Consider the following 27,649-nt stretch of genomic DNA (forward strand, 5'->3'; position numbering starts at 1 on the left):
TGGAAATAAGCCGGGAGCCAAACCCGCGCTGCCTGCCAAGGCCAACACACCAGCTTTCAAAATAGCCCGTGTCCCGCGCGGCCCCGGCTGGGGTGGGGGGTGCCAGCGGGAACCACCCACGCGGGCCGGGAAGGCCGCAGCGCCGCGGCGGGCAGCGCTCCTCGGCCAGACGGAAAGGTCACCCTGCCCGGTCCCACCGCCCGGCCTGGGCACGGGCCCAGGCGCTGATGACACCAGCCTGGAGCGGTCAGCGTCGCACCCGCTCCCCGGGCCCCGCGCTGGCCGGGGGCCCGGGATGTGCATGGAAAGGCCCGATCCCGACGTCCCCTTGTCACACACCCGGGGGGGGGGGGAAATTGCTGCACTGGAATGGGGAGGGGGGGGCGTGTGTTTGAGTGAGGAAACTGCCTCAGTTTCCCCGCTGCTCCCAAGGCGCAGGGTCTCTCCCAAGGGGACGGGGGATCCGTAAAGTGAGTTTTCGTGAATGAAACCTCCTCGAATCCTCCCCGATTCCCAGGGGGGGACCCGCTGGCGGGGCAGATCCCCGGGGAAAAGACGTTTCTGCTTCCCAGGATATTTATAAGACGCGGGAAACTTGTGTCGGCCCCAAGGGCCGTTGGCTGGCGGCAGGGCAGCGCCTCGCGGGGCCTCTCTCAGCCTGGCGGGACTGAGAACGTTTTGGGTGCTTGTTCCTGCCCCGATAAGGGTGCTCCGGCCGCGGGGGGTGGCAGGATTAGGCCCCCGTGGTGTCTGTCCCCCTCTCACTCCCGTTGACTCCAGGCCGAGGCCGGGGAGGTTGATCCCAGGAATTTCCCAGGGGCCTGGGAACGGGAGGGGAGCGGCTGCAGCGTCCGTCTGTCCGTCTCTGTCCATCCACCCGAGCCCAGACGGGCTCCTCGGAGCCCCAGGCCCGGTCCCGCTCCCTACACTCACCCCCCTAACGCCCCCCCCAGGCCCGAGGCGGCTCCCGGGGCCCCGTCGGGGGGTGGATGCCGGGCGGAGCCGCCTTGCGCTGTCCCGGGGGGGGGGGGATCTTGTCTCAGCCCCGGCAGGGGGGGTCCCGGCCCGGGGGGGCCGCTGGGCTGCAGCCCCCGCGGCGAGGGGCCGTCCCGGGAGGCAGGACCGGCCCGCCCCGGCCCGCCCCGTCCGGGGTTGCGGGACAGGGGGAGGCGAACGCCCGGCGGGGCCGCAGCTCCGGCCGCCCCGAGCGGTTCTCCCGGCCCGGTGCCGGTTCCCGGTCCGAGATCCAGCCGCGGGAGCCCTGCGGGGGGGTGGGGGGGGGAAGCGGAGCGCACGCAACTTTGGGGAGCGGAGCGGATCTGCCGGCCCGGTGCTCCCCCGGTTCCCGGTCCCGGCCCCGCCATGCCCTCCGCCTACCCGCAGCGAGCCCTGACGGTGCTGCTGCTCTTCGGCACGCTGGCCGCCGCCATGGCCCTGCTCGCCTCCAGCCTCATCTTCCAGCTGCCGTCGGGGCGGGCCGGTCCCGGTGCCGGTCCCGGTGCCGGTCGAGGGGCTCTGCCGGAGCCGGCGGCCGCCGTCCTACTGCCGGTGTCGGCCGTGCTGGCCGCGCTCTGCCTGGTGCTCAACGTGAGCTGCCTCCTCCTCTGCCTCCTCCACGGCTACTTCAGCACCGAGCTGTGCCGGGGGCAGCCCGGGCCCGACCGGTGAGAGCCGCGGGGACACCGGCGATGGGCGGGGGGGGGGCGCAGGGGGAGTACCGGGGTGCTCTGGAGCCCCGACGTGGGGGACTTGGAGGGATCTTGGGCACCGGGAGGCTGCGGGGAGAGCAGGTGGCTGGAGGGGCAGGGGGTTTCCCCGGGGAGGGGGGGTGCTGGAGGGGTGCAGAAGGGATTGGGGGAATGAGGGGTGCGAGGAGGGTGAGGGGGGCTGGATAACGCTGCTGCCCCGGGACCTGTCTCGAGGTGCTCATCACTGCAGCGGGGGGGTCACACACGGCCCTGCCGACCCCTCCTGCACCCCACGATCCGGCCTTTACCCCCCCCCCACTCACAAAAGGGGGTTGCAGGGAGCAAACGGTGCTGCTGGCACTGGGCTGTCACAAAATTCACTGGGGCACAAGGTTATCTCTGGCCGATGAACCCCGGGGCTGTAAACGTGCCCCTTAATTTGGGGTGTAGCTCTGTGTGGCGACTGGATCAACTAGGAGGGAGTTTAGAGCCCACCCCGCTGCCGTAACGTCCCATGAGGGTCCCTCTCGGGGTTCGGGGGAGTTCTGGGGGCACTCGGGCCTGGCTAGGCCAGCTCAGCTCAGAGGGACAACGTGCTGGGCCGGGCTGTGTCACCCAGGAGCCCCCAAATTTGTCCCTTTGCAGCGGGGGCTCCGGGTCGCTGCCGAGGTGGGGGCCCAGGCAATTGGGGCAGCACCAAAACGACCCCAGGCCCGGGATCATTAACCACAGACATGTGTTGACTTAATCATTACCAGCATTTACACTTGCAAAAGTATTTCAGAAGCAATTCCTCTCTCCGTCCTCGACCTGGGCTGGGTTGGTGGCTCCTCTACCCGCGCTGGCCCAGCCCAGCACCGGCTCTGCCTGTGGGTTAGAAGAAAAAAAAACAACTTGTGAATAATCAGATTTAAATCTTAGTGGAAATTGGTCTGTTGTGGAAGTCCCTCCGTGTAGCTCATGCGATGGTCCCCACGGGACTGTTTTGGGCCACGCTGACTTAAGCAAGCCAAAACTCATTTAAAGGAAATGATAACGTTTCAACAGTTACTTTTGTCCCTAATTAGACAAACTCATCAATGCCTGGGACCAACTGCAGCTTGGACGCACTCCAGCTAGCCGCAGCGTCTCCTCTCGGCATCTTCCAAGCCAAGCTGATGCTTTAGCGAGCTCGTTAACGAAGGAGAGCAAAATATTTCTGCAAAATCCAAAGTTCCAGTAGCAAACTTTGCTTCTGGTGGGAGCCGAGTTTCTGCTCGAAAACTCTTAAAGCAGAAAATTCCCCCCAAGCTGTAAATTTGTCTGAGATGCGGTAGGGCTTTGGGCTGTAGAACGCTCCATTCCGAAGTTGTGAGGTTCAGCTCCGACCCTCCCGCGCGTGAAACGGGAGCAGCCGGTAATTAGGCAGCGAGATGCGGAGTCACAGGTAGGCAGAGGGAGGGTGGTGGCCGCGGGACAGCCCTCACGCCAACCCCAGCCACTTGCTCAAGGACTTACAGGAGGGAACAACCATCACCGCGCGGCTGCGGACACGTCTCGCCCAGCAGGAAAGCTCTTCCCAAAATATTATATTAAAAAATATTTCTGAGCTCTGCTTCAGAGCCCCTGCGAAGCGAGAGGCTGCTTTTGGCTCTGCTGCAGGTGTTGCTAGGGTTGGGATCCCTCTGCTTCAGATTTGGAACGGATCACTTCATCTGGCCGTGCCTCAGTTTCCCCAGCTGCAACCTGAGGGTTACACTATTGTTTGGGAGGAAAAGGGCAGGTTCTGGGGACACAGGGGTGCTGGTCTGCAGGCAGGAGGTACCAGCAGGATGCAGCCCCTCTCCCCCATGATGTGGGACCCCATTAGACGCCGTCATCTCGTGGCCAGCGTCGGGCGCCGGTTTCATTAGGGGACCCGCTCACGTCCCAGGGACCTTTCCCACGTTGGGCCTGTCACACTGAATTACCGCTCCGCTTCTCAGCGTTGCGCTCAATAGTCTGAGCCAGCTCCAAACAAAGTCCTTCTCCTCCTCGCTAATCCACCCCCCCGCCCTGGCTCAGGTAATTAATAAAACAAAGCGACTGCTCTTCCCCGCCGGCAGCGAGGAGCGGGAGCAGGTCCAGGCTCTATTAATGTAACGGCTCCTGGGGTGGGCAGCAACAGCCAGGGGCTACAAGAAACCCAGGAGGAGGGGAGGGGGCCAGGCCAGGGCACAGCATCCTCGGCTGCCGAACGGAGCCTGCGGGGTGGAAGGAGGAGCTGGCTGCTGCTGCGGAGCAGCGCGAGGGCTGGTGCTGCCCCTTCAGCTGGTCCTTTGAACCCAGAGCACTTCCAACCGGCTCCTGGGGACTTTTGAAGGTGGCCCCGGCGAGGCCTCGCGCACGCCGAGTCATTTCCAGGGCCGGTTTGCAGCTTCCCAGCATCCCAGTGATGGCAGCATCTCTGCGAGCACTCGCCTTCCCAACCCACCGAGCCGCCTGGCACCCAGCTGCCACCCTCCACCCCTGGCACGCTACGCTGCGTCCCCGTAACGACCCCATCCCGCTCTCCCAATTAACAGGAGCATCCTCTGGCCGCAGCAGCCTCCAAAGCCCAGCGAGGGCTGAGGTTTGCCTGGCCACTCTGGCTCAGAAGATGCCCAGGCAGAGCTGTTGGTGGCTTGAGGGAGAGTTTGCTGGTGCAGGGGTGAGTGCTGGGTGGGAAACAAAGGCCCTGCTGGAAAGGAGCTGGTCTTTTCTTGTGTTCTAAGGACAATTCAAGTACCAAGCCCCTTGCAGACAAAAGGCTTGCAATCTGAGCTGAGCACAGAAATCCAGTCCCAAGGGTGAAGGGAGAACCTGGCCTTGCTTCATTCAACACACCAGCACTTGTCATTCTTTAAGGGGAGATGGACTTGCCACGTCTGTTTTGTTCCTTGCTTGTTCTTCAGGGTCTGCTGAACAGGGGCAAGTCACCTGCAAAAGGCCTTCAGCCATTTCTCTCTCTCTCTCCTGAACCCCTGACTCCTCCTGGTTTCCAAAGCACAGCTAGAACTGGGCAGGAAAAGTTTGAAATTTTAAGTTCTCTCAAAATCTTATGTTCCAGAGCCGGAAGAACACAGCCCAAAGCTGTGCAACCCAGCAGCCTGGGGGAAACCCCAGTTCCGCAGAGGTCCTGGGGCCCGTGACCTGGCCCTGAGCCTCTTCTCTATGCAAAACCAGCGTTTCAGTTTCTCAGCAGGGGCCAGAGCATCAGCGTTTTTCCTGTGCTGAGACCAGGGCCAGGAGACTACAGAGGCCCGTATTTTTCTCATCTGTTTTCGCAGGGCAGACTGGTTCCTTCTGGACAGCCGAACAGTTCGTCACGCTGCCATCGGCTTGTTCTGCTGCGGGGTCTCAGTCTACCTCACAGGCAAGTGCTCATTCCCCACCAGTGCAGCATTTTGCAGCCCAGCCCCGAGTTCCTACTTCAGCATCGGGTTTGTTTTGCAAATGGCTTTGCCAGCTCATTCCCGTAGCGCGAAGTTTCTGTTCTTGGTAGCCAGCCCTCATGTTTGCCAGTCAGCTGCGTCGCTTTAGTCCTTCTGGTTCCTCAAGAGGTTCTGTGCCCTCTTTCTCCTTCCAGCTCTCGCCATCTACATGCTGCTGCTGTTTGAGCTGGAGGCCGGCATTGCCAGTGCTTGTATCCTCTCCTCTGGCATCATCGTCCTGCTGATCACGGTGACACACGCCCTGGTACGGGCTTCCCAGGTTTCACGCCGCGGCCGCTCCGAGGTCTCTCACACCCTGTACGAGAACGACTCTGCCCAGCACGGCGAATCCTCCGCCAGCGATCTGAACAACAAGAACGCAGCTGAGCCCCGGCCCCGGCCCGAGATCCACCGAGAATTTTCTTTCCCTCCTTTCCTGGAGCACAAATCTCAGCTGGGCTCTCCGGCCAGCAGCAACCTCACCTCCTCGGGCAGCCCTGGGCTTCGCTCCGAGCAGGAGAGCTACAACCTGCCCCGAAGGCACAGGACGCTGTCGGCAGAGTCGGGCCTGCTGCAGGCCCAGGGCAAGCCCTGGCACGGCGTCACGCAGGAGATGAGGAACGTGCTGTCACGCAAACCCGGCGCCTCGGGCAAGGACTCGACTCTGGTGTGAGTGGAAGCGGGAGCTTTTTGCCCCGTCTTGTCCCAGGGGAGCTGCAAGCTCCAGGGCCACGATTTGCATCTCTAATTAGAGCTTAATATAGGTCACGTCTCAGCAGAGCAGGGGGGTGGCTGCTTTTCCAGCCTTTACAGACCCTTGGGGGGGGTCTGTGCACCCACTGCCTGATGCTCTTTGCTCCTTTTACTGAGAAGACACCACCTCCACTCAAAGCCAAAAGCCCTCGGTCGCCTGCCTGGAGCCCCCAGCCCCTCCTGCCACGCCGCTGGCCCTTGTCACCCCACAAACAAGGAACCACGCTGGCAGTGACCCACGCCGGACCCCCAGGGCTGTCCCAGCTGCAGCGAAGGGAAGAGGAACATGGGGGTGGAAAGAACCACGTGGAACCTTGTCCACGAGCAGACCTACCCTCCTCCTCCAGCAGAGCCCAGCCCACCTGGCTGTACCTCCCTGCCCTTCCTCTGCCTCCTTCCTTCCTCCTCCGTCCCTGGGAGCCAGCACCACACGGAGACAGTCCCCACAACCCACCCAGCGTGCAGCCAGGCAGGCGTTAAGAAACCGAGGGAGGCGATGGAGGAGTGAGATGGAACCAGAGGAGCCTGCAAGGCGCAGAGAGTGGGTTCGAGGTGGCAGAGAGCGGGTTCAGGGTGGCAGAGAACCTGCTGCTTGGTCACCAGCACGTCCCCACTCTGAGCGGAGCTCGGCTGGCTAAGCAGGGTCACTTCAGGGGTCACCCAGCGGTGGAGGAGCCCCTCTGGGTTTACCTGGGTGCCACCAGAAGAGCCAACTGTCGAGGCTGAGGTCCAGGAGGGTTTGCGTTGGCACTGCCAGTCCTCTGCCGCGTGCAGGGCAGAAAGCAGGAGTACCAAAGGCAGCAGCTGTTTCTGTGAAACACAAGCAGGTTTGACTCGCTCCGTCCCCCTCCTCGCAGCCCCGTGCTCTGCCAGCCCAGGCCCAGAGCAGCAGCACGCTTGGCTCTTCCCCAATTCCTTATCCTTCAGCAATCAGCAAAGCATTTCTGCTGGACTGTGAATAAAGCACGAAGGGAGGCCGCCGATTCAAACAGATTCCCTCTCACCTCCCGTGCTATTATCCTGACAGATACCTGTTATCCTCAGCACAATACGATTTCTTTGGAAATGGAGTTTAGCGCTGCTTTGATCCCTGCATCCTTGGTAAATTCTTCAGCAGAAGAGAACTGTTGGTTCCAGGAGAGATTAACATTAAAGTTGCATCCTTTTTAAAGTGACCTCCAAAGCTGTGTGTACAGCTCTGCTTCCCACTGCTTGACGGGATGAAGAAAGTCCTTTTTTTGTTGTTTTTTTGAAGAACGGGACAGTTTCTTTTTTCACTTGAAAAGCTCCAACTCTGCATGTCTTTGTTTTGCTCCATGCCCTTTGAAACACGCAGAGCCAGCAGGCTCCAAGACCCCCCAGCCGGAGCGAGCAACAGGGGAAGGTTTTAGACAGAACTTTCTTGTTTTTTTCTTTTTTATTGTTGTTCTCACTAAAACCCAAATTCAGCAACTCCCTGGCACACACATGAAAAACTCCTTGCAGAATGCCTCCTGAACAAAGCTGAAGTGTGCCTACATTACGTCTTTACACAGCCATCTACAAAATACTGAAAGCAAGACCTAGTTTTTCTGAGATTTTTTCTGTGGCCAAGAGGTAGAGAAAAAAAAAAACGCTTCATAGCAGTCTGCCATCGAAAAGAACTGGAAAGGACAAATGCAGACCCACCCCACTTCCCTTTTGCAGAGTGCTGTGGAAAGGGACACAAGTGCTCCCCAAAGCACCCCCCAAATGCAGTCCTGAGCCCTGGGGCAGGATTTGCCTGCTTAGGTGCAGCACCTTGTTGCTGGGAGTGGAGAGGCAGGCAGGGCTCTGTGCAGCTTCAGAGACTGAGCAGGTGGTTTCTCACTCCTCCCCGTGGCTGGAGAACAGAGAGCTGGGCTGGAGAAGGCGGCAGAGGACGGCCAGTCCTGTCTGAAATCAGGAACTGGCTGGAGGATTCTTGGCTTGTGGGGCGACAGTGCTGTGGAAAGAAAGAGACAGTCACGTCCAGCAGGCAGGCAGGACACCAGCAGCCTGAAGAATGTGAAGAACCAGGGGCTTCCTCAAATAAACCCTCCCTGCTCGCAGCAGGAGAGCAGCTTAGACAAACACAGCTTTCAGTGTGCTGTGCAGGCACGGGGCAGCACACCCCAGCCCCCGCGGGTGTCGAGACAGCAATCTTCACAGCCACACCACGCTGAAAACCACCAAAAATGCTCTGGGCTGCACAGAGCGTGACCCTGCCAGGCGGGCAACTGGGAAAACACAGAACCTGAACCAGGAGTGTCTGAGGCAGAGTCATTCTGCAGAGACAGAGGTGCTCTGTTCGCTGTGGTGGTTTTATCAGGGATGGGCGTTTGGGAATTTTCTCCCTTCTACCCCTTCAGACTCCAATACCAACACGGTTCTCAGGAGAGACAAATACACTAGACTCAGATGATCTGCTGGAAGATATTTTAGTAGCTGTAGTTCAACTGCAAATATACAAAAATGCATCATCATCATTCTGCTACCACTTATCTCTAGGGGACTCTGCCCCAAAAGAGCCACACACGTGACAGAGAACAGCACCAAACGCAGCCTCTCACCTCCTCCACCTCAGCAGCAGCATCTCCAACATTAAATTCCAACAGGGGAGGTTCAGACTGGACGTTAGGAAAAAGTTTTTCACAGAAAGAGAGGTCAGAGTGGAACAGGCTGCCCAGGGAGGGGGCAGTCCCCATCCCTGGGGGGGTTTAAGGGCCGTTGGGATGAGCTGTGGGGGGATGTGGGGTAGGGGAGAACTTTGTAGAGTGGGGCTGAGGGTTGGACTCGATGATCCCGAGGGGCTTTTCCAACCTGAAGGATTCTGTGTGATCCTGTGATTTCACTCCGCAAACGCCTTTGACACAACAAAGATTTGATGTATTACACAACCAAACATCCCTTTTTTAAATAAGGAAATAAATTATTTTCCAGTTACCCTTTTGTAAACAAGATTATTTGCTTCCCAGTAAACACAGCCAGAAGATCACTGGAAAGCAAGCAGCATGCTCTTTCAAATAATAATCTAGAATCATATTACCGAAGTTACTGCTTGGCATATTTGCACTGGGCTGCATTACATCACCAAAGCCTCTGCCAGCCAGAACGGTCACTCAGCTAAACAGGCAGTGTCACATCCCCTTGCTACCTGCGGCCCTGCGCAGCGTTCAGCTGATCCTTCATGGCTATGGCATGTTTGAGCAGACTGTCAATGCTCTTGAAGTACACGCTGCTGTCGGTCATGTTCTTTATGGCACTGAAAGAAGAGAGAAGGAAGGTGGAGGGAGATGGAAGACTGGTTAGTATTTCTAAAGGTGGCATGGTTTTTTAGAGCACACACACCCCCTGCCCAAAACAGGGAGGATTGTTAATAAGAAAGCTCAGCTACACCCTAGCTAGCTGCTGGGTGGATTTACTGCAGGGGAGCAGCAGGTCTGCACCGCACACCCAGCTGGGGAAGAGCTGGTGTGCTCATCAAAGTGAAGCCCCCCGAGATTCCCGGTAACGGTTCAGGGAGCAGTGCCTCACGCCCTCACACCCACTGCTGTCTCCCTGGGAGGCGTCAGGGAAGAGCAGGCAGCCTCTGCCTTGTTTCTGCTGCACCACCTCCGCCTGCAAACACAGCCCTGCTGCTCAGAGGGGGCTCTGGTACCTGCAGGCGTACTCCACCGTGTAGATGGCTCCTTGGCTTTGCTCCTCCCAGCTCTGCATGTCAGACTGAAAGAGAAGAGAAGGCAGCAGCGTGAGGCACACACCGGGCAGAGGCAGTGCTGCCAGCCCTGCCCAAACGAGGGCTCTGGCTGCTGTTCACTGGAAATTGGGTTTGGAGTCTGCCTCCCGCTTAACAGCCTGTGACACACTCCGGGTGCCGCGCGCTGGCGTTTAAAAGGAACGTTTACTGTGTGTATTTCTGGAAGGGCTACTAGTTCAGGCCAACACTTTGGATACTCTGGCAAAATTCCCCTTGTTTTAAGATGTTTTAGCCCACGAGCCAGCCAAAAGTCAGGCTGCGAGCAACCAGCAACTGCGCCGAGTGCAACGGACCAGCTGGATGTTTCAAGAATCCTCAGATCTCCTGGTGTGTGTGTGGCCCAGCAGGCAACCAGGCTCTGAACTACCACAGCTCCCGGGGAGTTTGGTCTGTCATGCACCACCAGGTAAAAGGTTCTTTCACAGCAGTGAAAGTTCTGGTTTCCTCAGACCTGCCACTGGCAAGCGGGTCTGTTCCCCAGCCTGCTCTGAAACTCTGGTCTCTGACACCAAGCAGCAGTCAGCACCGTGCCCTTCCTTTCACGAGCTGGAAGGAGCCCTGTGAACTTCCCACAGGCTGAAGCAGCACGGCATGCAGTGGGACATAATTGTATGCTGTAGCTCCAAGGCAAGGGAAAAACCAAACAAACAGACGAATCGCAATGAAAGCGCTGCTGAATTCAGAGGTGTAGCTCAATAGATAACTATTTCAAAAGTCCTGAAGTAGTTTGGGCACTCTAAAATATGTTCTCATGGGAGCTAATTCCTCAGCCTATTCGGCTGGGTCTAGTTACAAACCAGAGGAAAGCCAAGGGCCTCTTTCTGCGAGTGAAGGAGGTCGGGTAGGAGCTTGGACTGCGTCCAAGATCACTTCTTCTGTTCAAAGCCTGCCCTACATCAGGACGCTTGACCACATAGTTTTAAGCTACAAAAGAAACAAGCCTCTACACGCAACGCTCTAGGCAGTTCTCTGCAGGAGAGGGTCCTTGGACCCAGGACTCACAACCCCACAGGGACTGCGCTCGTCCCAGGGACCAACCGCATTTTACACGACTGTATCGGCTGCTGGGAACACACTTTGATGCAAAAGATGCAAAAATCTTCCTGCAGCTCCTCACCCTGCTCTCTCCAAGAGGTGCCAGATGAGCTTTAACAGCCATTTAGACCCCGACATCGCACTGGCTCAGTCGTACATGTCACAGCCGCTCGCCTGTGGTCCTGCTGTTTCTGAGCACCAGGAGATTTTAATCATTTCCCGGTACCGGAGCCAGTCATGTCTGTTCCCAGCATTCCCACCAATTCCTGGGATTTTCATGTCCTTAATTAGGAACAAGAGCCTTTCCCTAGAGCTCCTCACTTCTTAATCTTTTCTTGATGTCCTTTCTTCAAATTCCCAGGACATGCCCTTGGATGCAGTTTAAGAACTAAAGCCAGCTATTAATATACAATAGCACTAATGACACATTACAGTTGCTTGGAAATAAATTAATGAGGAGATAGAAGTTCTCAAAAAGACCAGGGGAAATCCAGAACGGCCTCTCTGTGCGGAGCAGGGCTTAGAGGCACAGCTACGACGCGTGGAGCCAGCGAGGGCCTCGCATCGCATCATCCCTTATCAGGGAGGAAGTAAATCTGCTTGGAGAGTTTCAGATGGTGAGGAAGGTATTAAGATTATTGTTTTATCAAATTATAGAAAGCTGCTTGTTGTAAAGGCACGGAGGTGACCTTCTCTTTGCAGAAACTTTTCTCCCAGCCCCCTTCCTCACAATTTTTCCTAGGTTTAATCCCCCTGGGAATTTCAAAGGCTGCGTTTCAGGAGAACTCGGCCAGCCAGAGATGGAGCTGCTGCACAGCTGAAGGGAAGCTGGAAACCACCAATAAATCCTATTTCCTTTATACATTACCTACACCTTGGGACTAAATTACCTGAGAATGGATCCACACAGAACATTTCTTTTTCTTCATTTCTCTTCCGAAGAATTAAACCCACCTCACTTTCATGCCTCTGCTCTGATTTAGATAAAACCTGACAGCGTTTTCACGGTGCACAGCCCTGCTGACACCCTCCTGTTCCAGTTTCTAGCCACAAAGGCAATGGGCTCTGGCAGAGCAACCCAAAATATCCATCCCCATCTAATTGAACGCTCCACTGCGATGATGGCCCTGGCAGGGTCATGAGCATGTCCTTCTCTCCCGGGGTCTGGCTGCCTGGGCTCAAGGGCCTGTTCACTGCCAACTGCAATGCCTGAAATTGGGATAAAAATGAGAGTGGGATCAAGGACAACAGAGGGGACCTGGCCACAAGCCCATTACCAGCATCCTGGCAGCACAGTCAGGACACTGTCCTACCTAAGTTTAACCCTCCCAGTTCCCACCAGGGACTGGTTACCAGCAGAGAGAAGAGCACGCTCCCAAGCATGATGCTGCAGCCTTGGAAAAAAACAAACTCGAGAGCTGACAAGGCTGGAGGAAAAGTCACTAGCAGCAGCTCTGGGATCTGCTGTTGTTCCAGCTGCCACAAATAATTTTCTTTTCATTTTCTCCCAACTCTTACCACATCACTGCACCATTAAACACAGAGCCAATAACCAGGAAAGTAGTTGTGAAGCTGGAAGTGCCCATGGATGTAACCAGCAGCACCTCCGAGCAAGGAGATCAGGAAAAGTTTTCTAAGACTAGAGAGGCACAGAGGTACTGGGGTGGCACCGGGGCAGTGCCCTGCTGTGCCCCAGGGCAGAGGGCACTGTGCAGTCGTTTCAGCTTTGTCCTGACGTGCAGCGTTACTGCGGGGAGCACGGCGAGCTCTTCCTCGTGTACAAAGGCCACTGCTGCCCCAGCTGGGGCTAGTGGCCAGGGCAGGGGGGCAGCTGCAAGGCTGAACATGAAGGCGTCAAAGAGCAAAGGTACCTGATGCTTGTGACGGCTGCAGTCACACGGGGGGGACGCAGGGTCCTTGTGTTTGCTGCTGGCATCCACAGGGCAGCCTGACCTCCTTTCTCACAAGAAGAAAGGCCAAAACAGCAGCAATTTTGGCTACAAAAGAGAATTCTCTGGGACGGCTGCAGCTAGGAAATGAACTTCGATGAGCCAGAGAGGTCGCAGAACACTGCGGATAATTGCGAGGAGCATGCTGAGCTGGGAAAATGAGAGAATCAAAGGTTTTCAGAGATCTTGCCCGGCATAAAGCCGCTGCCTGACAACACGCGCCGCGTCCGGCGCCTCCGCTCAGCTGTCATTTCCATTAGTGCTTCTGCGCTGCCCCTCGTCCCCGTTCCGCACCGTTCAGTGATGGGAACTGATCTCTTCCCTCTGCATGACTCGTCATACAATTTGCTCAATTTCCTTTTGTTCAGGACACATTCCCTGAAACTGGGACTACCTTGATTAAATAAAAGCAAGTGACAGCTCAGGAATAATATTACAAACCTGTCTCCTGCATGGCAGCGACGCAGTCGCATCAGCCTGTGCTATACATACATATACATCTCTATATACCTACCACTGCACACAGACACCTATATAAAATGTTAATAAATAATTGAATAATAAAGTGTCACAATCCAGGTTAATTTGAAAACCAGGGCTGTAAAGCAAAGGTGAAAAATGGGGCCTGACAGTGCATTAGCATAGACATGAAGCAGTAATCTATTCATGAGACATCACTCCTAATGAATCATGACTGGCAGAAGAGGGAGAAGGACAACAAGGCTGGCATTAAAGTGTCTGCGCTCCGTGCTCTGGAGGAAAGTAGGAACACAGCTGTGAGATGCGATTCATTATCCTGCTTTGCCTCCTGTGGGCTCTTCGCACTTGTTTCTTCACACTCCCCCTTCCCTCCTCTCACCCTCCCTCTTATTTTATGTAGGAAATAAAAATCGCACAGTGTAGGCAGGGGTAATAAGATTTAACATCTCCCTCCGCTCTGTACAAAACACGCTACTCGTTTTTCTTTGTCTCCATGCACAAGTCCAGCTGTGCAAGCACGGACTTGGACTCTCAAGCTTTTTTTCCTCAGGTCCACAAGTAAACTTGCAACGTCCCTTCATCCCCTCTGCGGTCCCGCAGCACCTCACACCCCCACGGCTGATTTCCTCCCTCCTTCCCACCCCCTAAGGGAGGTGAAATAGGGACAACGCGCCAAGACAGGAAAAAGTTTTGTTCCCGACCGCGTTGTAGCTCTGGAAAGCGAAGCACGGCTCACCTTGTGCTGCGCGAGCTCCGGGAGGGATCTCCGCACGTGCTCCTGCAGCCGGTACAGGGCCACGGAGGGCTCGTTGGCCAGGACGTACATGCTCTCCGTGAATTTATCCGTAACTGCAACGAGAAAAACAAGTTATGGAAACCGGGGAGCAACAAGGGGAAAGGTGGGGTTGGAAAGGGTGCCCTGCAATGCTGGTCTTGTCCCCAGCACAACAATGGAGAGATCAGAGCACAACCCCAGGTATTTTTCATAACTAGTCCGTTATAAAGGATGTGAAAGCAAAACCCTGCTGAGCAGGCAGCCCCGTTTCCACTCTCCCCATAACAGCAACTGCAGCCAGCGACAAGCTTGGCTCCAGCTGCCAACAGCCCAGCTTGGGACGTCGCCACCTCCACAACCCCCTACGAGCTCTGGTTGTTCTGATTTCAGGGACCACCGGGGTTATGCCCGTCCCTGGGTCCTTTCTGACCCCTTTGGAGGGGGCCAGGAGATGAGCAGAGCCCAGCAGCAGCCTGACTCCCCTTCCTGGACCTGCTGCCACCCCGCCTGCCTGGCAGTGCCGGGCTGGAGGCTCCTTCGGGCTCATCTCTGCTCAGGCCCTCGAGCTCGCCTGTGCCTCAGCCACCCCCCCGCTGCGGGGTCCTTCTGTTGCTCCCCTCCAGACCCCTCCCTCCCAGTGACATCCTAAAAACGTCCACGGAGGAGACACGGTGGCTGCAGACCGGGGCTCGGGAAGCTTCGGTGTCGTTCCGAGCTGCCTGCTGAGCCGCTTTCCCCCCCTCCACCCCTCCTATCCCGGCCTGTCCGGGCCAGGGACACCTTTTCTGCTGTTTTTTGCGCAGCGACAGCACAGCTCTGATCTCTCTTTCCCTGCACGTCTGGAAGGAGAACACCAACAGCTCTTAATGACTAAGAGACACAAAAAATCGAAGATCGTCTCATTGTTCATAGTGGGGGGGGGGGTGTGAATCGGGGAGTGTTTTCACCAGGCTGAAGTGGAACACCTTTCAGCTTCTGCATAATTTTCTATTTTAAGGAAAATTATTCCCTCCTCCTCCCTTCAGAGCTTTTGTTTCAGTGACAACTGCCCAGATAGCCCAGTTCCATAACGCACTGAGCCTTCCGAAGGCAAATGGGAATAAACATATAATTTTACTGGAATAATAATCCCAACTCGGGACAGACACAACGTCTGTCTCCCCTCCTAACACGAATTACTCCCCAGGCCCTCGCACCGGGGCAGGTAAAGAGGGGACAAGGGGAGGGGGGGGCCCAGGGCAGCTCCTCACGGCAGGGCCAGCTCCGAGGGGGGCCCAGCGGGGTCCCGCCAGCTCTGCCTGCCCCGAACTGAGGGTCCCGTCGGGGTACGTCGCCCCCCGCTCTGTCACGACCCCATCGTGACTAAACCCACGGTGCCTTTCCTGGCCCTGCCACCCCCCCCCCCCGCTGCCGCAACTTGCCCCGTCTCGTCGCACCTTTCCCTCTGACGACCCGCAGGGCCCTGCCGTGATTTCTGCTGTCGCTGCGCAGCCCCGGCCAGCCCGCGCCCTGTCACGACTCCCAGGGGCCTGTCGCGACCGGCCAACTCAGACCCGCAGAGCCCTGCCGCGACCAGCCCCGCCGCCGCCGGGCCCCACCGAGCCGCATCCGGCCCGCTCCCACCTTTCTTCACCTTCAGCTGCATCTCGGGCTCCTCCATCCCCCCTCCCTCTCTTCTTCTTCCTCCCCTTCCTCCCTCCCGCGCCGCCGCTTCCGCTTCCGCCGGCTCCGCCAAAACCGCCCCGGTCGGAAACACCCGTGGGGCCTCCGTCCCCTCAAAGGGCCCCGGCCGGAAACATCGCCCCAGCACTACCGTTCCGCCCCAGCCCCCCCCCCCCCCGAGTGCTCCCCCCCCGCCGTCTGTCGTCCCGTGTTCCGCCCCCCCCGCACCTCGGGGCCGGGCCGACCCTACGGGCAGATCTCCGGAGCGGCCTTCCCCGGGTCGGGCCACCGCGTCCCCGCTGCCCCGAGCCACCCCGGGGTGTGTGTGTGTGTGTGTGGGGGGGGGGTGTTAAACCACCATGATCGCCCCTTTCCTCATCGATGCCCCCCCCCGGGGTCTCTGCGTGGAGGCCTCGAGGCGGGTGGAGGCCTCGGGCGCCCAGCGCTGGGCCCCCCCCGGGCCCCCTGGTGCTGTACAGGGGAGGGGGGACACCGTGGGGCCTTTTGCCAGGCCCTGAGGCCCGGGGGTGTCGTCCCCGTCTAGTCCCCCCCCCGCCGCCGCCGCACTTTTGTCCCCTCGCAGCCCCGCCGCGGGGCCGGAGCGCTCCCACCCCCAGGGCTTGGGGGGCCGGAGCTGCTCTCCTCAGGGACGAGGCACAAATGAGGGGGTGGGGGGTGTCCCCCCCCCTCTCCCCACCGTGTCAGTGGGCACCTGCTGCCCCACGGCCGCCGCCACCTCGTCCCCATCCCGCCCAGGGACTGTCGCTTTAACACCAGCCTTCCCGCCTCGCCCGGCCCCCGCCGTCAGCGGGCAGGTGGAGCTGCACAGGGGGGGCCCCCACCGTGCCCCCCCGCTCCCCTCGGGCCGCCCCCCCCCTCCATCCGCCAACGGCCAGGCCGCGGCGCTGAGGCCGGAGGAAGGGGAAGTGCCGGGGCAGGACCCGGGGATGCCGGCGGGGAGCCCGGACTCCTCGCCGGGGAGCGGCGGCTTGGCCTGAGCCGGGACGGGCCCCACCGGCCAAGCCCGGGGGATGGCGAGGTGGGCAGCGGCGGCCGCAGACGGCAGTGGGGGGGCCGGGGAGAAAGGGGGGGGTCCCCTCCGGCCTGCCCTGGCTCGGCCCCGCGGGCAGCGGGAAGGCGGCCGTGCTGGGCTGGGGACGGTCCCCGTGCGGCTTCGCAGCGCTCCGGAGCTTTTGTCCGGAGCTTTTTGTCTGGGGAGGGCAAGCGGGACCCCAGACTGCGCTGCCGGCACGGAGGAGGAGTTTGGGGGCCACTCAGGGACTCGGCAGCCTCCCTCCCCCCCCCGGCTTCCCTTTCTGTCCCCACTTTTTCCCCCTTTCTAACATGTTGTTGTGTGCAGCTGCCTCATGGAAGGGGAAAAAGCCGTCGCTCATCTCGTGGAGACGCCCCTGAAGGACACGGACACCCAGGAGCAACAGAAAGAGGGTGAAAACGGAGCCGAGAGAGCAGCAGCCGCAGAGGAGCTGGCAGGGACCAGGGACACGGGGGACAGCGGGGCTCCCCCGGGGACTCTGCGCCCAGACCAGGACGTGCCACGCGTGAACCACGGGGACGGTGAGTGCTGGGGGTGACGGGAGCTGAGACGGGGCACGCACGGACCCGGGATCCTGCAGCACCAGTCCCCCTGAAAACTGGGATCAACGTGCCCCCACCCCGGGGTCTGGGTGCAGGCGGGGTGCTTGCCGTGCCGGCTGGGTCTCCTTGTGCCGCGTGCGGAGCCCATCCTGCTCCCCAAAAAGCAGAAGTGAGGTTCCTAATGGCCGCCCTTGTTTTGTAGGTGCAGCAGAGACTCTCCTGAAGCCCTCGACTGCCTCGATGGACAGGCAGAGGAGCACCGAGCTCTTGGCCCTGGACAGTGAGTGTTGCAGAGCCTGGTGCTCACAGATGCTCAGGCACAGCCCCAGTGGGAGACAAGCGTGGGAGAGGTCATCTGGGTCTCCCATCCCACAAAGGCAGCTAGAAAAAAGTCTTTTTACTGCTGCTGGTCCCTCCCATAATGTGGCAAGGCCAAGTCCAAATCCAGACTTTGGTGATGACTTGTGGCAGCAGTGAGAGGTCGCTGCAGCTCCACGCAGAGGAACCAGAGATAAATTCTTTTCATATACTTTCCTAATTAAACTACAAATTGCTTGTTGAAAACACATTCAGATTTCCAAGTGGAGCTCTTCAAGGGTAGGGAACATGAGGATGAACTTGAGTGCATCCCCCAGGATGTCCTCTGCAGTGTAGCGTTTGCAATTATACCATTATTACCAGATCTCTGCCTCCCGCCGTGCCCCAGATGGACCCTGCCCCTCCTTGGGCAGCTGTTTGGGCTGTTTTATCAGCTGTTAGTCCCTGTGCACTGGTCAAACCTCAGCCTTCAGGCTCTTTACTTGCAAGGGAATAATTCTTTTTGTGCAGGGACAGGAGGGAAAAGCTTCAAGTAAGTCGCATGAGACCTGAGCTTTCATGAAGCTCTTGGCTTCAAGTCAGTGTAGTTCCTCCCTGTGCACGGAGGAGACGTGCCCTGACTCTCTCCTCTCTCTGGAACAGGTTTCCCCCTGAAGCACTCGAACACGCTGACGAACCGGCAGCGAGGCAACGAGGTCTCGGCCCTCCCAGCCACGCTGGACAGTGAGTACGGGCGGGCAGAGCGGGGTGTGTGTCTCACACACCAACGGACGTGGGATGTGGAGGGAGCAGAGGGACAGTGGGGCTGGAGCCTCCCTCCATCTCCTGCTGCCACGCAGCTCAGTGCCCACCGGCCTTGTCTCTCGGGCTGCTCCCTCCAGCGCTGCTGCTCTCAGCTCTCGCCCTGGCTGGCTGTCCCCGCTGCTAAACAGCAGAAGGGTGTTAATTACCCATCAGGTTTTTTGGGGCTCAGATGGGGGCTGGCCACTTACCCAGGCTTGCAGGGACCCACCTGCAGACAGTGGGTGCTGAACTGGGGAGACATTTTATCCTGATGGGTGAATTCTTTCTGTCCCCCAGCATTGTCCATCCACCAGCTTGCTGCCCAAGGTGAGCTTAGCCAGCTGAAGGAGCACCTTCGGAAGGGTACGTGTCTCTCAGGGTTCTCACCCCAGATCACACAGTCCTGCCATGTCATAGCACACTCAGAATCACCAAGGTTGGAAAAGACCTTGAAGATCCTCCAGTCCAAGCATTTAAAGAAAAAAAAAATTCCCAGAAAGAGTGGTCAGACAGTGGAACAGGCTGCCCAGGGAAGGGATGGAGTCCACATCCTTGGGGGGGTTTAAGGGTCATTTGAATGAGCTGTGGGGGCATGTGGGGTAGGGGAGAACTTTGTAGAGTGGGGCTGAGGGTTGGACTCGATGATCCCGAGGGGCTTTTCCAACCTGAATGATTCTGGGATTGACCTCCCCCTGACCCTTCCCAACTCCCCCAGATCCCTCAGCGCTGGCTCAGCCCCGACTCTTCAACCCCCCCAGGGATCCCGGGGACTCCCCCCTGCCCTGGGCAGCCCATTCCAATGCCCAACAGCCCCTTCTCCAAAGATATACTTCCTGATATTTACTCTTTGATAAACCCTCAGCCCAGTCCCTTACTGGGTTTACTGGGAGGACAGGGAGCAGAGGGGGCTTTACCCTCCCTGTTTACAATGTCTCATCCATGTCTGTGCAGGTGAGAACTTGGTAAATAAACCTGATGAGAGAGGTTTCACACCTCTGATCTGGGCTGCAGCCTTCGGAGAGATCGAAACGGTCCGTCACCTGCTGGAATGGGTAAGGCCACGGTCACGCAGCACCTGGTTAACAGGAGACTTCCCATCTCTGATCCTGGCAGCCGCCAAATTGTCCAGCACCATCCTGGTACCATCTCAGCCAGTTTTTCCCATAGCACCAAACAGGACTCGGCTGCAGAGCTAACAGCTCGGATGCTGCTCCCCACTGGGCTGTGAGCTAAGTCAGGAGCATGAAGAGCCTTATCTCACAGCCAGCAATAACTGTTTGTAATTAAATATCTGCTTATTGGTAATTTGAGATCAAGCTTATCACTTGGGCCCTGTAATCTGCCAGCAAATGTGCTCGCCGAGGTATCGTTGCAGTTAATGAACTCTTTGCTGCTTCGTCCTTGAGTGCTGGGCTTGCAGCTGAGGACTGTCTGGGGGTGAGCGGGAACCGGATCCTCCTGCGCTCTGGATCAAGCTGCTCCCCAAAGCTCAGTCCCCCGTCTGCGTGTGCCCAAGGATCAGCGAGCACTCGCACGTCCTAAGCGCTGGCGAAACGTTGGCTCTGTTGCTGTTTTAACAGCAACATTGCAATCTTGTTACCTGGGGAACTCACAACCCAAAATAAACGAGGCGATACGTTGGTAAAGGCTGTAATGATGTCCAGGAGAGGTCCGCGGCTGGCAGGGCTTGGAGGACAGGGAGGTTTTGTAGGTAATTCAGTAACAAAAGAGAGGGTGGGTATTGTACTGGTGTCTAGACAGGGCTGGTAACACAGTTCCGAGTGCTGGGAAAAGGGCTGAGTGACAGGAACCATCAGGTTTAGTTTACTGACACTGGAGAAGGGCTTTTAAGTCCTCACCCGAGACGTGGGGGACTCTGTAAGGGGAGGTCACTGGGGGTGCGTGAGCTGTCTCAGCCCCACCAGGCCGCTGGGCCCTGGCTCCGTGCTCAGCCCCCCTGGGGCACCCAGCAAGGCTGTGCTGAGCACCCCAGGTCTCAGCAGGGCTCCTGCACCCCGCCGGGGCTAACGCCTGCGCTGTCCCCAGGGCGCTGACCCCCACGCGCTGGCGAAGGAGCGGGAGAGCGCCCTGGCCCTGGCCAGCATGGGCGGCTACACCGACATCGTGGTCATGCTGCTGGAGAGGGACGTGGACATCAACATCTACGACTGGGTGAGTGCCACCGGGCGCAGGCCGCTGCGGGGACCGTGCTGGGAGTGACACCAAGCCCCCCGGGGCTCCACCAAGCTCATTTTAAAAAAACAGCAGCGAGTTCGCACCGTTCTGGGCTGAGCCTCTCTCCTAGATGCTTCGCAGCGCTCGTCTGCCTGCTCGTGTTTTGAGAAATTAATCTGGCTAATAATTTTAAATGGTTTCCTCAGTTGTTCACACTGGTGATGTTAGCAGCCGCAAGGAAACAGCGCCCAGAACTTAAGGTTGTCTTTAAAATTACACAATTTAAAAGTTATTGTATTGCACACAGAGAAGAAAAACTGAGCAGAGCCTCTCTGGGAGAAAACACCCAGCCCGGAGCTGGGAGAGGGTGGGAAGGGGATCCCAGTGGGTTGGGGACCTACTGCTGTGGGAGAAGCTGGAGGTGCGTGAGCACGGCCCCGCGCCAGGCCGGCAGTGACGCAGCCCCTTCCCTTTCCCTGCAGAACGGCGGCACTCCCCTGCTCTACGCCGTGCGCGGCAATCACGTCAAGTGTGTCGAGGCCCTACTAGGTAACGGGGAAGATCTGCACTTAGTCCTTGGCCTCGAATCCGCTGCCCGTTGGTAACCGCCTCGCGGAGAGAGCGGGACACGCCTGGGGGGAGAAACTGAGCAGCTCCCCACTCACGGGGGGCTGCCCAGCCAGCACGGGCACCTTTTTGGGGTCCCCTGAGCCGGAGGGGGACACCACGTCGGCCGGGGAGCGCCGTGCCCTGATCTCCACTGCCTGCTTGCAGCTCGCGGCGCTGATCTGACGACGGAGGCAGATTCTGGCTACACGCCGATGGATCTGGCCGTGGCCCTGGGACACAAGAAAGGCAAGTGTCCCCTCTGTGCCTGGCAGGGAGCCCACCCTTCCCTTCCAAAAAACTCTCCAGGCAATTCCCACCTTCCTCCCTTGCTCAGGGCTTTTTTTTGACCTTCCACCCCTGCTTCCCGCTCTGAAAACGATCCAGAGAAATCAAGATGGGTCCCGTTCCCCCTGCTCCCCCTCCAAGCCAGAGCAGTGCTGGAGATCGGGCTGGGACGGGGGACGTGGGGACAGGCCCCTGGAAAAAGAGGTTTTCCAGCCTCCCACTGGAAAACAGCAGCAAAACGCTGACCAGGTCCTGCCCACAGCAGTGGGTTTCACTTCTCTCCCCTCCCTTAGTCCAACAGGTGATCGAAAATCACATCCTCAAGCTATTCCAGAACAAGGAGCAGGAGTGACGCAGCCGCTCGCGCTGCACCGCTGCAGCGCCAGCGCTTCTCCCGGCCCACACAGGACCCTCCTCTGGGACCACCACGGCCTCACCCAGCCGTCCCACAACGAACGGGGCAGCGGCACGATGCTTCCAGCAAGGAGCACGTGGAGGATGCCAGGAACTTTAGTGGATCTGCGCCTCTCCCCAACGGCCACGGTCCCCTGCACCCGGGGACACTCATTCCTCAGAGCAGCTGCATTTCTGCCCTGTGCGGGCTCGGCTGCTTGTGCGTGTGTGCGTTCAGGTATTGCATTATTGGAATTAAACTCTAAAGCAGCTGCGTGGAGCCCTGTCCATTGCCTCGGCCTCTCACAGCAGCCAGTCCCCAATCCCAGTACTAGCTACTGGGGAACAGCGAGGGGAACTGGGCCAACCAACCTCTGCAAAGCCTGCGCCCCGCCAGTGTGCTGCTATTCCTCTCCAGATCTGTCTCACCGAAGAGGGAAGCTCCCTCTTAACGCCCACAAACTTGCCAAGCCCTCTCTGCACGCAGTCAGGGAAACATCCACAGGCAGAAGCAAAACCCTGCAGGAAGCATCACCCTGCCAGCCAGGAACACAGCACGGCCCCGGCCGGCAGCCACGATCCTGAGCCGGAGCCCAGTGAGGCCACAAACAGCCGCTCCAAGAAGTTCAGGGGTGGCTGGCAAAGGCAAGAGGCAGCCAGAGCCCCCGGCACACGGAGGGGACTTTCCTCCTCTCTCCTGCTCAAGCCACGTACCAGCGCGGCCATGGCAAACCCCGGAGGGCTCGGTCCCAGGGTGCCACTTCCCCAAGGAGCAGCCGTAAAGAAGCAGGGACACGATTTATTCAGCCGGTGACACAAATTGCATCCCACGGGGATCTCTGCTCTGTCACTGCCATGCCGTGGGGCTGGAGTCCCCTCTCAGGGCCTTGGGGTGTGATTGGGGGCAGCACCTCTCCGCTGGCAAGGTTTACTGTCCTATTTCCCCCCACGCAGCAGAGCCCCAGCACAGGCAGTGGGGTGCAGCCCCCCCATGCTGTCCCTAGAGCCTCTCCCCCAGCACCCCGAGGTGGTACACCACGATCCTCCCGAAGAAGTCTGTGCTGTTCTCAAAGGTGATCTTCAGCTTATCCAGCTCCGTCTCCCTCACCTGGAATCTGTGCGGGGGCCGTAAAGGAGAAAAATAGGCAGGAGGATGCTACAGGCCTGGGGAGGAGTGGCTGGAGAGCTGCCGGTCAGAGAGGGACTGGGGGGGTTGATAATGAGCCAGAGTGTGCCCAGGGGGCCAAGGAGGCCAATGGCATCCTGGCTTGTGTCAGCCCTGGTGTGGCCAGCAGGGACAGGGAAGGGATCTGAGCCCTGGGCTCGGCACTGGGGAGGCCGCCCCTCGGTGAGTGGGTTCAGCTTTGGGTCCCTCACCCCAAAAAGGCCATTGAATGACTCGAGCGTGGCCAGAGAAGGGCAACGGAGCTGGGGCAGGGTCTGGAGCACAGGTCTGCTGGGGAGCGGCTGGGGGAACTGGGGGGGTTCAGTCTGGAGAAGAGGAGGCTGAGGGGAGACCTCCTGGCCCTCTGCAACTCCCTGCCAGGAGGGGGCAGAGAGGGGGGATGAGTCTCTGGAGCCAAGGCCCCAGCGCCAGGCCCCGAGGGAATGGCCTCAAGCTGCCCAGGGCAGGGTCAGGCTGGCTCTGAGGAAGGATTTCTGTGCAGAAGGGGCTGTTGGGCGTTGGAATGGGCTGCCCAGGGCAGGGGGGAGTCCCCGGGATCCCTGGAGGGGTTGAAGAGTCGGGCTGAGCCAGCGCTGAGGGATCTGGGGGAGTTGGGAAGGATCAGGGTGAGGGTCATGGTTGGGCTGGAGGAGCTGCAAGGGCTTTTCCAACCCAGGTCATTCTGTGACATGTGGGAGATCTGCCCCGAGGGGCACGCGTGGGGCTCACACCCTGGTGTACCGTGGCCGGTGACGTCCAGATCTGCTCCAGCTCTGCCCAGTAGCTCCAGCAGTGGCAAAGGGTCAACAGGCACCCACAGATCTGTCTAAACTGCGGCTCTGCCGTCACCCCCCTCTGCCCCTCCACAACATGGCAAAGGATATCTGCATGGCGTTGATGTCCTCGGGGTACAGGGAGGATATTTTCACCAGTTCTTCGCCTGCTCTGCAGCCTGTGGAGGGTAAAGGTGGAGGCAGAGGCTCAGGTGCTGGAGGAGCCTTCAAGCCCCCCAAATCCTCCCCGCGTTGGCTGGGAGCAGTGGTCCATCAATGGACCAGGCTCCCATCTGCACCCAAAGCGTCCCAGAGGACCCAGGTCCTCGCTGTTCACCCCTCTGCGCTCCAGCCACAGCCTCAGCCCCTCTCGGGATGTGGGAGCGGTTAACAAATACCTCTGGGCCTCACAAGAAACAGCTGCGGGATCCAGGTGCGGGTAAACTGAGGCAGAGGGGACCCCCGTGCCCCTAAACCAGGTCCTCACCTTCCAGCGTGCACAGCCGGCTGGAGAACCCCCCCTGGAACTGGATGTGGAGCTGCGAGACCTTGACGGTGCGGGGGAAGTCCAGGGTGACCCACTGGCACATGCCCTGGAGGCAGGAGTGACAGCGGGGCTCCGTCACAGCGGGGACAGCGGGGTGTCCCCAGCCCACGGCCCCCAGCCCACCCCTCTGGCTTCCCCTGTCCTCGTCCCCCCAACCTGGTCCGAGTTCCAGCACGTCTCCTCGCTCGCGTCGAACATGTGCTTCTTCCCAAACTGCTTCACGTCCCGGTTAAGCACAGAGCTCACCCTGCGGGGACACGCGCCACCATCCCGGGGACACGACGGGGACAGCCTCAGCGATGGGACGCATGTCCCCCGCAGGGCCAGGGGACGGCGTGTGACACCCAGGAGGGACCCGCTGCGGGGCAGGGGGGTGGGTGGCCGCAGCACCCCACTGCCCGCTGTCCCCTGGGGGGGCCGGGACTCACCGCGTGGCCGTGTCGGCGCAGACCAGGGGCTCCACGGGCATCGCTGCCTGCGGAGAGACGGGGTCAGCCAGGGCCAAAAACCGGAGTCACCCAGCAACAGGGACACCCGGGCAGCACTGGAGACCCCCGAACAGTACTGGGGACCCCTGGACAGTACTGGGGGCAACGCGAGAAGCAATGGAGACCCCTGGACAGCACTAGAGACCACCAGGCAACATTGGGGGCACCCAGACAGCACTGGGGGCACTCTGGCAGCATTGGGGACCCCCAAGCAATATTGGGGACACTTGAGCAGCATTGGGGACCCCTGGGCAGCATTGGGGGCACCTGGACAGCACTGAGGATCCCTGAGAAGCCTTAGGGACACCCCGGTGTTACTGGGGGCACCCACTGGGCAGCACTGGGGACCCCCGAGAAGCACTAGGGATCCTTGAGCAGCATTGGGGATCCCAGGACAGCCCTGGGGACCCCCGGACAGCATTAGAGACATCCGACCAGCACTGGGGACCCCCGAGCAGCATTGGGGACCCCCGGGCAGCACTGGGGACCCCCGAGCAGCATTGGGGACCCCCGGAGAGCACTGGGAACCCCCAGACAGCACTGGAGACCCCTGAGCAGCATTAGGGACCCCCGGGCAGCACTGAAAGAGACCGGCAGCACCGGGGCACCCCCGGTTCCCGTCCCCGCGCCCATCCCCGTCCCCTCCGGCCGCCGCCACTCACCGCCCGCCCGGCGCAGGAAGCGGCGGAGCTCCTTCCCCGGGCCTCGGCGTCCGGGAACGCCTCCCCCCGCCCCCCCGGCCCCGCCGCAGCGCTCCGCCCTCCCCTGGAGCCCGGCGGGCCGGAGCTCCCTGTACCCGCCGCCCGCAGCCCCCCCGACGAGGTGGGGGGACGACATGCAGCACCCCGGGGTCCCCCCATGCAGCGCCCCCGACCCAGCACCCTGGGTGCCGTCCCCCTGTGATTCACACACACACACCCCCCCCGCCAAGGTGTCGCCCCCCACAGCCGCTCTGACGGCCCCTGCACGGCCCTGGAGTCGGGGTACGCCCCCCCACCTCCAAAGCCCGGCTCCAGGGGGGCTCGCGGGGCGCGGGGCTGGGGCGGCCGGTGCCCTCCCGGGCCGGCTCTGTAGGTGGCACTGGCGGAGCGCGGCTGGGAGCGGCGGCGGGAGGCTGCGGGGGGGCGGAGCGCGGGGGTGAGAGGAGCCCGGCCTGCTCCGGCTTCCCTGCGCGTCCCGGCATCCCTGCGCATCCCTGCGCGTCCCGGCATCCCTGCGCGTCCCGGCTTCCCTGCGCGTCCCGGCATCCCGGCCTGCTCCGGCATCCCTGCGCATCCCAGCGCATCCCGGCATCCCTGCGCATCCCAGAATTCCAGCGTGCTCCAGCATCCCTGAGCATCCCGGCACCCCGGAGTATCCCCACAAACCGCAGCATCCTTGAACTGGAGCATCTCTGCACGCTGCAGCACCCCCCCACGCTGCAGCACCCCCACACTGCAGCACCCCCCCCGCTGGCTCATCCCTGCACACCCCCCCTCGATGAAGCCCCCAGCGCAGCGCCCGGGCAGGTCCAAACCCTCCCTGGTGCCCCTCGGGACCCCCCCCGGGCCAGGCAGGGTTGAGCTGCCCCCCCACCCCCCCCAGCCTGCGAGGGGGGACCCAGAGCAGCTGTGCCAGGAGAACTCACACACACACACACACAGAACCTGGCAGCTGCTTAAAATGACCCTCTGCCAGCACACGGTGCCGCTGCGCTTGCCCTCGGTCCTTGTGGCTGTGCCCCAGCGCTCAGCGAGGTTGCCAAGCCTTGACCCCGTGGTGGTCCCGTGGCCCCAGCTGGCCCCCGTGGCCGCCTCGCTGGGGGAGGCCGCGGCTCTCTGCAGCCGTCCCCAGGTGCCTGCGTGAGTCACAGCGGCCGCGCCGAGGCTGCCTGCGCGCAGCCACCGGCAGAAATAAAACCAGCGAGCGCTGCAGAACCATCGCCTCCCCCTCGCCGCACGGCTCTGGGGGCTCAGCCCCCGGCTGGGGCTGCGCACACGCGTGTCAGCGTGCGCACACGTGTGTGCAAACCCACGCGGTGACACACACGCGTGACGGGCTCCGTCTTCCTCCTCCTTCCTCCCCCCTCTCCGTTCCTGCTGAGTTTCGCCTCAGAAATTGGGTCAAAAACCGCAGGAGCCTTACTTGCCCCTCGGCGGGGACGTCTCTGCCACCGGGCCACCGCTGCCTGCGTCACCTCCTGCCTGCACCGGCCCCCCTCGCCCCAGTGACCCTCCAGCCCTGGCTGCCTGAGGGCAACCGGGGGGGCAGCACTTCAGCCTCAGCATCTTCCTCACCCTCCTCGCTCTCGAGGAACGGGGCTGGCGGTAAACGCAGCTGCTGTGCCGGGAGCAGCTTGGCGGCGGCGGCGGCCTTGGCTCCCGGCCGCCGTCCAGGCCGGCACTCAGCCGCACGCTGGTGGCGGGGGGCGGGGTGGAGGGGGGCCCTTTGCATTTTATCCAAGAGCTAATAGAAAGGCTGGTGCCAAACCGGGCGCCGGCACGAATCCAGACCCCCCGCTCCCACCGGGCACGAGCTCCCGCTCGCCAGCCGCCGGGGTGCTGGCCCCGTGCCGGCACGGTGCCGGCCCTGCAGGAAACGGGTGCCGGTGCCTTTTGTGTGGCGGGTGCCGGGGTGTGAATTTTGCTGAGCAACCCCGGCTGGCACCGGGAGCTGCTTCCGAAGAAGAAGCGGGTGTTGTGCCCTTCGCCGTTAATTACTTGTGCCAATTGATTTCCACTTCCGTATAAACACCGGGGATTACCGGTGAATGCGGCACAGGCGTTATTCAACGCCGCGGCCTCTCCGCCCCGCACAGGGCCCTGCCTGTTCTCCGGGATGCGCCTCTGCCTTTATTCTGTGCAGAGGGGCCGGGGGTCCCCGGGGGGGCAGCGGGGGGGGGGGAGCCGGGGGGACCTGGAAGGGCAGGATTTGGCACAGCCGGTAATTAACGCTAAATAACGGCATGGTGGCATCTCGGCGCTGGGAAGGAGCCGTGCAGGGTGCCA

General features: G+C 60.2%; 4 protein-coding genes across 6 annotated transcripts; 2 read left to right on the forward strand and 2 right to left on the reverse strand.

Moving 5' to 3' along the window:
- Positions 1–1,185: 1,185 nt before the first annotated feature.
- Positions 1,186–5,802, forward strand: TMEM221 (transmembrane protein 221). Its single transcript, XM_074927975.1, has 3 exons — positions 1,186–1,664; positions 4,976–5,061; positions 5,275–5,802. The coding sequence occupies exons 1-3, from the start codon at positions 1,363–1,365 to the stop codon at positions 5,790–5,792; spliced, it is 906 nt and encodes a 301-aa protein (XP_074784076.1). The 5' UTR covers positions 1,186–1,362; the 3' UTR covers positions 5,793–5,802.
- Positions 5,803–5,860: 58 nt separating this feature from the next.
- BORCS8 (BLOC-1 related complex subunit 8) lies at positions 5,861–15,584 on the reverse strand. 3 transcript variants are annotated; one of them, XM_074927977.1, is made up of 5 exons: positions 15,305–15,452; positions 13,830–13,942; positions 9,531–9,595; positions 9,027–9,134; positions 7,101–7,835 (listed from the first exon to the last, which is right to left on the reverse strand). In XM_074927977.1, exons 2-5 carry the CDS (start codon positions 13,917–13,919, stop codon positions 7,793–7,795), a joined length of 306 nt encoding a protein of 101 aa, XP_074784078.1. In that variant the 5' UTR covers positions 13,920–13,942; positions 15,305–15,452; the 3' UTR covers positions 7,101–7,792. The 3 variants fall into 3 exon arrangements, with proteins under 3 accessions (XP_074784079.1, XP_074784078.1, XP_074784077.1); XM_074927976.1 differs by lacking the exon at positions 15,305–15,452 and adding an exon at positions 15,492–15,584 and having other exon boundaries at positions 7,198–7,835; XM_074927978.1 differs by lacking the exons at positions 9,027–9,134; positions 15,305–15,452 and adding an exon at positions 15,492–15,584 and having other exon boundaries at positions 5,861–7,835.
- Positions 15,585–16,351: 767 nt separating this feature from the next.
- On the forward strand, positions 16,352–21,785 carry RFXANK (regulatory factor X associated ankyrin containing protein). Its single transcript, XM_074927882.1, has 10 exons — positions 16,352–16,569; positions 16,891–17,105; positions 17,329–17,406; positions 18,087–18,167; positions 18,525–18,590; positions 19,179–19,279; positions 20,274–20,399; positions 20,885–20,951; positions 21,177–21,257; positions 21,590–21,785. Exons 1-10 carry the CDS (start codon positions 16,562–16,564, stop codon positions 21,646–21,648), a joined length of 882 nt encoding a protein of 293 aa, XP_074783983.1. The 5' UTR covers positions 16,352–16,561; the 3' UTR covers positions 21,649–21,785.
- A 353-nt stretch (positions 21,786–22,138) lies between these two features.
- Positions 22,139–25,387, reverse strand: NR2C2AP (nuclear receptor 2C2 associated protein). The gene is made up of 6 exons (XM_074928023.1): positions 25,325–25,387; positions 24,603–24,649; positions 24,331–24,421; positions 24,115–24,220; positions 23,739–23,806; positions 22,139–22,806 (listed from the first exon to the last, which is right to left on the reverse strand). The coding sequence occupies exons 2-6, from the start codon at positions 24,641–24,643 to the stop codon at positions 22,690–22,692; spliced, it is 423 nt and encodes a 140-aa protein (XP_074784124.1). The 5' UTR covers positions 24,644–24,649; positions 25,325–25,387; the 3' UTR covers positions 22,139–22,689.
- Between the last annotated feature and the right edge of the window lie 2,262 nt (positions 25,388–27,649).

This window comes from Athene noctua, chromosome 27, assembly GCF_965140245.1.
Source record: "Athene noctua chromosome 27, bAthNoc1.hap1.1, whole genome shotgun sequence".
NCBI lineage: Eukaryota > Metazoa > Chordata > Aves > Strigiformes > Strigidae > Athene > Athene noctua.